The 10,700-nt window shown below is 34.7% G+C and overlaps 1 protein-coding gene across 1 annotated transcript; it reads left to right on the top strand.

The window, feature by feature from the left end:
* The first annotated feature begins 3,960 nt into the window (after positions 1–3,960).
* Positions 3,961–10,081, top strand: LOC121406960 (melatonin receptor type 1B-like). The gene is made up of 3 exons (XM_041597833.1): positions 3,961–4,684; positions 5,407–5,535; positions 10,032–10,081. Exons 1-3 carry the CDS (start codon positions 3,961–3,963, stop codon positions 10,079–10,081), a joined length of 903 nt encoding a protein of 300 aa, XP_041453767.1.
* Positions 10,082–10,700: the final 619 nt, after the last annotated feature.

The following is a 10,700-nucleotide window of genomic DNA, read 5'->3' as shown; positions in this document are numbered from 1 at the left end:
CATTTCCTTTTTACACACGCTAAAATTTCCTTAACCCCGTAATATAGGTGGGGCTAAATTGCCATTTAGCCCCACCTATAGTAAGGGGTTAAGCTTAGCCCACTTTCTTTTTACACAGCATTTTTGCAAAGTGGGCTAACCCCACCTTTATACGAGATTATTTGGCCCTGCAAAAAAGCAGGGTTATCCCAGCAATTGCGGTGCTAAGAGCGATAGTACAGAGTTAAGATTGCTAGTGTAAAACGAAAGTGGGCTAACCGCTCCCATTCATGCCCCACAACAGAGTCGGCCCTATTGTCCAATCAGAGGTAAGCATAATGGATATTCATGAACAGCGAACACAACGATGAGAAAAAGCGTGCGCCATAAGTCAGCGATTTGGGATATGACCCGAATGACCCCTCAGTGCCCTCGAGAATATTCATGAGCTACCACTAGTCCGGGGTTAGCGAGTTTCATGTGTGAAAAGCAAGCATTCCTTATCCGGGATTAAGCAATAACAATTTGGCATGTGTGAAAAGGAAAAAATAGTACAGGGTTAGCGAAAGTCCCGGGCTAAGAAAATCCTGTGTAAAAAGGGTACTAAACTGCTGTTGATGTCACAAATATATATTCACAGGAAATTAATGTAAAAGAAAAGATTTATCATAATCAAGGTAAAGAAATGTATCTGTGCAAAACATATCAATGATGTTATAAGAAAATACACTCTGTATTGCAAGGCTCTTTATGTTCTGTTCAAATGCTTCTTCTATTTACCTATACCAAGGAGTTCTACTCCCAACACCCTGCCTATATACAGAATTTCATATGGGCATTCATAAAAAGTAAGAATGATTTTAAAAAAGATCAAAAAAAAATATTTTTTCCCATAACATTTATCATTGCCAGAAATGATTGTTGATCTGATAACATTTCAACCTATAAGGAAAAAATGGGATATTAAAATGGCATTCCATACACCAAATGTTTGTGAAGTTAGTCTCAACTTCATAGACAGCTTTATGAAACATATCATGAGAGCAATATATATATATATATATATATATATATATATATATATATATATATATATATATCAATAATATCATTATTCAAAATGTTACAGTAATATCAAGGTCAAATTTTCTCCCTTATCCTGTTTGAATTATTTTTCTCACACATTTTATGATGAATTGAAAGAGCAAGGTCATAGCCATATAACTATTTTATTCAGATCTAAATATCACCTGCAATTATCAGCTCTTTATATCCATATTCCACTCGTCCTAGATATCAAATCCTATTCCAACCAATGTAATCTTTAAAAAAACAAATTATTCCACTATTTAAAGGACAAGTCCACCCCAACAAACATTGATTTGAATTAAAAGAGAAAAATTCAACATGCATAACGCTGAAAATTTCATCAAAATCGGATGTAAAATAAGAAAGTTATGACATTTTAAAGTTTCGCTTCATTTTACAAAACAGTTATATGCACATATCGGTCGGTATGCAAATGAGGGAACTGATGACATCACTCACTCACTATTTCTTTTGTATTTTATCATATGATATATGAAATATTTTGATTTTCTCATCATTGTCATGTGAAATGAAGTTTCATTCCTCCCTGAACACATGAAATTCCATTATTTTAACATTTTGTGCTTCAGGCAAGGAGGTCCTAATCATGAAATTCGTAAAAATTGAAATATTGTATAATTCAAAAAATAAAAAACAAAAGAAATAGTGAGTGAGTAGCATCATCGACTCTCTCATTTGGATGTAAATGGCTCGTTCATATAACTATTTTGTTAAAAAATAAGCGAAACTTTGAAATGTCATAACTTTCTTATTTTACATCCGATTTTGATGAAATTTTCAGCATTGTGCTTGTCTGATTTTTCTCTATTGATTCAAATCAACATTTTTCTGAGGTAGACTTGACCTTTAATGAAATACACATGTGCATATATCTCCTTTGAAATAAAAGTAAACATTATTTCTGAAGAGACAATCTTAAATTTTTGAAATGTAGAATGAAATAAGGAGAAATTCATGGAAATATTCGGAGAGCAAAAACCAGCTCCAATGCTTTGAAACATGACTGATGACTATTCCATTTTAATTGCCACGGCTCATTTATCTTTGGTCAAAGCTGATGACCGATGACACAGAAAATGGATTAAAAGTAGCTCAAAGTTCACTGTCATGAGAGGTTTCACAACTTGTAATTGTCACTGACCTTGTCAGAGAAATGTGGAATATTGCATTTATTATTGTATTCAATTGTTGATGTAATACAGCAATTCCTGAATTATTATGATCTTCTACTGATGCTTCATATTCCTGTGTGCCTAATTGCTTTGTTTAACTCAGCCTTATCTGTAATATCATTTCATAGTCAGAGAGCAGGATGAAGCCCCCCCCCCCCCCCCCCCGTCCTTAACCATCATACATTGGCATAATCAAAATTAGAATATAGCTTTGGAAGAGTCATAAAGAGACAATATCTCAAATGATATTTCCATTACTTTTGCAAATTTGTGATGACCAATAACTTCACTTTCTGCTAATTATCTTTTGCATTCCAAGTAATTTCTTGTGAAAAGAAGAGCAAAATTTCAAATCAAAATCTCAACTTTCATGGATCCAGATGTTTTATATGATAATAGAAAACAATTGCAGCCATTTAATTTAAATTGATGACCAAGTAGATTTCATATTCACTCAATATGAGATTCATGACACTATCTTTTACTCTGAAAAAAGTTTAATTCAACTAACGATAAGCACAGAATCGGAAGAAACTCTCTATATATAATGAACATGTCACAATTTCATGCTCTTTTATCAGTTGAGATCAAACATTCTGCCTCTATATTTTGACACCTAATATGACAGTTCACACATTTATGAGCAAGACGAGTTCGAAAATCAGGTTGCGCAGAAAAATTTGACAAAGATTGGTTAAATTGGCTAAATTGCCTGATTAGCATTTCTTTTGCATTGTTTAATTCTGTCACTGATCTCTAAAATGAGTGTATTTAGATTCATGCACAAGTTCCTGTGCAAATCTTCTCTGACATTTATTGTTTGTAATATGTCTTGCATGAATGGTTTACAGGGTTTTTTGTCTCATATCAAGACAGAGAATCCACTCTTTACCATACGAGTCAAATTTGTAACAATAAAAAACATTACATAATTGAGAAATCCTTCTCTGAGTTCAGGCTTCCTTTTTTGTGAGACGCATAGTATAATATAAATCCAAAGTAATCTTATTCCCAATTCTTCCCTTCCTATTATTTCGTTCACTTTTTGTCCTCCTGTTATCCTTCTTTTCCTCCTCTATCCATTTTTCCTTCTTTTTAAATTCTATTTCCCCTTTTTTGCCACGAGGCATTTTGCTCTTCCTATCATAAATTTATTCTGAAGGTATCAAAATTATTAAAGGCCCCGGTCCCACTGGCCGACGGACACAAAACGTATTCATATCGGACAGAGCAGACAAGCAAAATTCCAAGGTGCCTCGATCTGTTTTCATCCGCTCCAGATAATGGACAAAATGGGCGAAAAATGAAATCACAGTAGACGGATGCTCAATATAGAGTGTATGAAACACGAATGCAAAGAGGGGTACTGAACGGAAACATAACATTTTCAAACAGATGGCAAAATTCTTTTGTTTTACATCCTCTCTGCATTTGTAAGTGCAGTAGGATAAAGCCTTAATTACATGAAATAATTCCATCACAAGAATAGTAGTTATCTCACAATGAGCTGAGCTAGATCTTACCCTATTTCACATCTTAAGTGATTGCTTTAAATATGTATAATTTTATTTTTCAATGAATTCTGGTGTAATCAAATCTATACCAACTTCCCATTCTTCTACCTTTAAAATGCTTTTTTGTTTCTTCCAGCAGGATTTTCTCCATTGGCTACCCAACAATGATGGCATCAAATGCAACAATGGCTTCACTGGATCTACAAAATATCACAAGTTCTTCAAATACTGTTAAATCAGGAGTTGTATCCGTCTTTGACGGGAATGAGATGCATATGACCATAATTTCTGTGCTCTATATCATCATCACCATCGTAGGAATGGTGGGGAACATATTTGTATTGGTTGCCGTGGTACTTTCGAGGAAGCTTCACACATTCACCAATGTTTTTGTGGTAAACCTGAGTTTATTTGATTTCTGGACATGCTTCGCATTGCCCTTCCAGGCTGTTGGCATCATGGCAACCAATGGCTGGCCACTACCTCCTGCCATATGTACTATCATCTCAGCTATGGCTATAGTTACACAGTCTGGGAGTGTCATGACGCTGGCCCTGATTGGAATCAATCGCTACCTCCACATTGTCAAACCAAAGGAAGTCTACTTCAAAGTCTACACTCACCTTAAGGTTGGAATTATGATAGGCAGCACATGGCTCTTTCCTACTCTCTTTCTAGTAGGACCACAGTTTATTCCGGGCATTGGATCATTGAGATATAGTGAAAAGTTCAAGGTCTGCTTGTGGGATACCAACTGCAAGTTAGCCATTATTATCCAGTGTACGGGTGCCGTAGTATTCATTATATCAACGTTCATTATCATCTTCTGCTACTCGGCCATTTATCTCTTCATCCGCAAGCACTTCAAAGACTCCAATACCTCACTGCAGATAAACCTCAATCCTCCAGGTAACAATCATCATCCGGCCATCCTCGGTCCACAAGGATCAACCACAATGAACAAAAGACAGATTCAAATCACAAAGAACCTTGGCTTGCTCATGTTGGTTTTCTTTGCTTGTGTTCTTCCCTACACCTGCATACTCATATTACCTACAAGACAGGTTGCAGGGATCTACATTGCCATGCTATTTATCCTTCCATCTGCCATCAATCCCATCCTCTACGCTGCCAAACATCCTCACTTCAGAGTCGTCTTCAGCTGCATGGTGCACTGCAGATACTCTGCCATTCCATTGCCTTCTACAATACTCAAGAAAATACTAAAACTTTCATCAAGAAGAAGAATCCCTTCAACAAATTAAATAGAGTGACCATAACTGGACTCAGTCCTATAGCTGCAGGAGCAACAAATCTTGCATCTATGAAAATGTAAAATGTTGAACATACTTCTTTTAAAATCCATGGCTGCCAGACTGTATAAAACAGGATATTGTGTTTGTGCTCAGCTCGAAAAGTAGAAGTGATATAAAGCTATATATTCCACTAAGGAAACCTTGATTTATAAAAAAATCTTTTGTAGATGCGCATTGATATCAGTTTCTTTGTTCATAGCGGTTCTTGATGCGGAATATAAAGCATAAAGATCCCCGCTAAATGCGAGGCTCCTGGCAAAAAGCCGGAAAAACATTACTATGCATAAAATATTACAGATTACCTCTTGATTTCAGGTGACGAAGCAAACTATCACTTTGGCGGCAAGCTGGAGGTACTCGCTATCTTTCCTCAGCTTCGCTTTGGAAAGATAGCTACATCCAGTTGGCTCATGAGTGATAGTTTGCCCATCAACTTCACCAAGAGTGATTATTTGCTTAATAATCCTCATTGCAGATTACTTTTGTTGCAAATTTTATGACAATGTGCTAATTATGGGCATGCTGAAACTTACACCTATTTATGCATTAAAATTCTATACTTTTCTGCACAATTAAAATTTTTTTTTCTTAATCTGTAATTAAAAGCAAGAAAGTAATCTAACAAAAAAGTCCAATTAAAACTTTCTTCACACTAGATGACAACACTGAATGAAATTTGGTGCCAAGCATATTTTTTAGGTTTGTGAATGCTTTAGAAAAAGAAAATTACATAGATAAACTTGTGTTACTTTCCCTAAGTGTATTAACTTTTTTTCTTTTGATAAGGTTTTTAGATATGACTGAAAAGCACAGCAAATGAAATTATTTTATGAAGAACAATTAATTATGCTAAAGTTTGTTTTTTCTAATAATACATAAAAAATTTGTCTACCTCACTAAAGCCAACAAACTTTGTTTTAACATAGCCTGGATCACCTAGCTTCTAGTTCCAAAATACAGTTTTGCTGGGATAAATAAGAAGTGCCTGCCTACTCAGTGCCTGCCATGATTGCAGGCTTTATTGGGAATCTAAAGTTAACTGAGGTGAACTATTGTAATATGATAACGTTTTGAACACAAGTAGGCTACACTGTATGCTCAATGTTCAGGCCTCTTGAAATGCAACACCTCTCTGCCAATTCCCAGTGAAAAAAATGCAAGTCAATATATGACACTTTTTAAACATTTACATAAAAGGAAGCTTTATCAATTATCTCTTTGGTGGGTTTAATCAGTATGTAAGTGGAGTGTCAATGTAGCAACAGTGCTGAGATTGAAAACATGTATGATGGGCAATTTTTCACAGGGGGAGAAAATCACATGCATTTGATGATAAAATACAAAGTTTGTTTACCCAAATAACATTTGACCTTGAGTGAGACACCTATTATTTTTTCTAATCATTTGTGAAATAAAATGATAATCTCATGAGTTTCAAATAATTTCATTGAATATTTTTATAAAGAACAAAATATCAATACAATATCCATGTAAATATATCTGATATCACCTTTGACATTGAATCAGCAACCTGAAATTATACTCATCTAATATCTGAAATAATTATCAAATTTAACAAAGTACAGATTTATATAAATTCAAAATGTCAACTTTGTTTAAGCTCTTTGATGTTGATATTAGTTTATTGACCTCCAGATGAACTTTGAGCTTTGCCTTCTGACTTCAAATTTACTAGTATTTGACACATGTTTCGATACCGATTGATTGTAAATTTCATGCAATATGGACTTTTGCTTTTAAGTTTCTTATTTTGATACCACAGCATGGCCAAAGTTCTAACTGACCTTTACCCTTTGATCATTTGCCTAGATCAACTCACCTGAAACTCATACCAAATGATCAACGACACTCATGTCCAAGTTTGATTAAAATATTTATTTATTTATTGATTGATTTATTGATTTTCTTTATTTTATACTGCAGGGTAGGCCTATTCATACACTTAAGTTATAACATTTCAAAAACTTAACCTTTGTCACGATTTCAATATTGACACTGCCACACCGGAACAGGACAAAAATTGTGATGTTGCATATTAAGTATAAATCAAAAGTAACACCTTGGGAGTTTTTTAAAGCTCTGTAGCACACTCTTTTATTCATTTCTATAAGTTTTAAAAAGGAAGATTAAAGAAATGATCAATAGGCTCCGAGTGGAGCAACGATCAGTCATTAAAGTAGAACTTGTCTTGTGTATTTTTTTTCTATTTCAGTGCTGTAAGAATTATTCAGTCAAGGCCACCTTTTTATAATTCATGGACTTGCAGTTCTCATCAAAAAGAACATCTAAAGAACATCAGGCAGGGGAGGGGTGTTTCATCAACATTGAAATCTGACAAGTAGTAAGAATGTGACCCCAAACAACTGCAAATTCCATAATAAAAAATTATTATGGTACTGTACACATTTTTCTGTATGCAGTCCATATGACTCACAGTCAGATATAATAGTAGGGCCCGCTTGGAGAACAGTTTTCAGAACTGAAGTGGCTACCCTGGGTAAATATACCGTTGTTATTATTATTATTATATATTCAAATATCATATATCATTTGTCTGCCTATAGTTTCTGTTATAATTTTCATTTACCAAATAATCTGGAACAGATTCTTCCACAATTCAATCTCATTGCAATGATTTTTGCTTTATATTTTACTAAGCAATTTTCAAGCAAAATACTTTGATAGAGCAATTTAGTGTACAGTACACCCACAAAGCAAAGTACCAGTCACATTCAAAATTAATTCATATCAACACAAGAGGGCACTCTCCCATTACTAATTCAGAGTATCGTTGAATATCATAGCAAAGACTAATGGGAGTGAATTTGCAAAAAATATTATGAGAAAGAAGACAGCATCAAAGGGAGTATTCTCTTGTACATTTTTTAATGATTCATTTGTTTTTATGTTTAGTAATATGATGGAGTATCCCACGAGTAATAAATAAGTTCATGTGACACAAGGGTGCTATTTCATAACTAATTCAGAATGTCTTTGAATATCACATCAATACCTTCTGGGAGTGATTGTCTTTTGACCAGGTCTATATTCCAAATAAAAGTAAATAACGAGTAAAGGGATAGGGCCTTGTTGATTTGGCACTGCCCATTGGCTACTGGGCCCACAATCAATTGGGCAAAACTAATTTTCAGACTATTTCATTTCATGTCTATTTCGAACAATAAAATATGAATTTTCATAAAAAAGTTTAGGCAGAATGACACATTCTAATTTTTTTAATAATATATATCCTTCACTTCATAACTGTTTCAGGGCATACATAATCATTTATTCTAGTATCAATTGAGCAATGAAAGGGGAACTCCAGGATAGAAATAATTATATATTAATAAATAGTGTAAAATTCTCCAAGAAAAATGCTTAAAATTTCATCAAGAGACAACATGGTTACTGTATGTCAAAGTTTAGCACTATTTTGTGAAAACAGTTTATGCACCCTGTCATGATTTTTAAGAGGTGAGCTGATGATAACACATCCCCATTTTATGTTTTCTGATGTTATTATATGATATCATAATTATTTCATGCACAATACATAGAATAGAACTGTTTCTCCAAAATAATGCAAATCTCAAAAAATGCCATATCTTTGTTATTCCTTGTCCAATTTTGATAAAATTTTCAGTGTTTTGTTTGTCCGATTTTTCTTAAGCTGTCCCAATCGTATTATTTCTAGCCTGGAGTACCCCTTACATGGGAGAGTGACAAAAATGGCTTCACATCACCACAAGAGGGGGCTATGCAATCACTGATTCAGCATTTGATTGAATATTTCTGTTTCTGTTTGTGGTAACTCCCGTAGGAACTAGGCAGGACAGCATTTTGCTGGTAAACGCCAAGCTGGTATATAACCGATTACCTAGGAACATTTTACGTCTAGGTTAATCAGTCATAGTGGCTGACGTAATAGACAACAGATATCGCTCTAAGGCCTTATCACATCAAAGCTTGTTGAGGAGTGAAGGTGTGATATATTAAAAAGACAGACTAAGAACATCTGCAAAATCTCAAACCAAGTAAAAAAAATAAAAGAATATTATGATTAATAATATAGCTGAAAGACAAGTTTGTATGTATATTTTATATTAATAAAAAAATGATGAGTATTTTTTTAATCTAAAAGTTGATTGATCATCAGTAATTCAGAATGTATTTCAATGTCACAGAATAACCTGTTGTGATTTGTGAATGATTCTATTTTGATCTGGCACTCAATTACATTTTTTTTTCATGTAAAATAAAAACAAATAACAGCTACAACACATTCAATATACTTCATTTTATATCTGTTTTTTTTCACACATTCATAAATTCTAGTATTAGATATGAATCAAAATTGTGACATGCTCACTTGAGGGGAGGGGATTTATTAAAACTTGAAAAGGGCTTTCAGTCAGGCTTCCTTCATATTCTGATACTGGGGAAAATGAAGAAAAGTGCCCAAAAGATCTTCTGATGCTAGTTTCCTCAGAAAAAACCTTCAAGTGTAATTTCTTTTGGGTTAATTGTGTGTTTATTATTATTGTTTTTAGATATGCTTTAAATAAAATCTCCCATAAATGGTATACTGTGACACCTGTCATTGCTTGAGATCTTTTCCCTAAATGACACCATATTTAGCCCCTAAACTGTTTTAAAAAAAATAGCCCCCAACTCAAGAAAAAGCCTCCGTCCATTAACATCGAGTTACAAACAAAAATAATTTAGGATAAATACATGTAGAAGCCTGAAAATAGCAAATTATAGCCCCTCCCCATGACATCAATTTCTCCCACCTCTGCCCTTTCTCCATATCTTGTATTTGTGAAGTTTCTGCAAGAAAGTCATTAGTGCTAGCATTGGTAGTTTTGTAGAAACCAGACAAATTTGCCACTCCTATTCTATCTTGTCCCCTCCAGGTAGCAGTTTGAATCTCACCTTTCCTGTTCCAGAGACACATCTACAGTAAAGGAAAAAGTGAATATCAGTACAGCAGACCCCACAAGAGATCTCATGACATATAAGGGACCCAACCCTTCGCCCCAGTTTTCTCATCCCTAGACTGCCCATATGGCCTAGCTTCATTCCACCTCTCTCTTCCACTCCCCCTCTCTATCTTTCTTTCTCTCCCCATATACCTTTCCATTTCCCTTCCACCTACAATATTTGCCTCCAAACCTTCACCTCTGTTCTCTAAAGATTATACCCTTTCCTGTGGAATAAAAGCACCCCTCTCATGACTGGCTAACTAAACAATATGCTCCCTATTTTTTTTCTCTACCTGCTCTCAGATCCCTCTCCCATCTCTCTCTCCCTCCACCCCCCCCCCAGCCCTCCTCTCTCTCCCTCTCTCTCTCTCTCTCTCTACCCTTGTTCTGTATCTCTAGCCCACTTACCCATCTCCATCCTCTATCTCTTTCCCCCATCCTCTCTCTCTGTCAATTTGCTCTACAGTATTCCACTAAAATTCCATATTAAATTCAGTCACAATTTTTTTTTAAGCAGCAATAAAATCAAGTTCAGGACAAGAGGAGAATCAGCAGAGCTATGCGATCCGTTTTAATCTAATTTCAGCAAGAGGAAGTTGA

Source organism: Lytechinus variegatus, chromosome 2 (assembly GCF_018143015.1).
Source record: "Lytechinus variegatus isolate NC3 chromosome 2, Lvar_3.0, whole genome shotgun sequence".
Classification (NCBI taxonomy): domain Eukaryota; kingdom Metazoa; phylum Echinodermata; class Echinoidea; order Temnopleuroida; family Toxopneustidae; genus Lytechinus; species Lytechinus variegatus.
Note: the sequence above shows the minus strand (reverse complement) of the source record. Positions and strands in the feature narration are given on the sequence as shown.

Coding starts and splice junctions, on each gene's coding strand:
- LOC121406960 (XM_041597833.1), top strand. CDS start 3,961: ATGGCTTCACTGGATCTACAAAATATCACAAGTTCTTCAAATACTGTT. Junction 4,685..5,406: donor GATAAACCTCAATCCTCCAG/GTAACAATCATC, acceptor TCTTGATTTCAG/GTGACGAAGCAAACTATCAC. Junction 5,536..10,031: donor GCCCATCAACTTCACCAAGA/GTGATTATTTGC, acceptor TGTCCCCTCCAG/GTAGCAGTTTGAATCTCACC.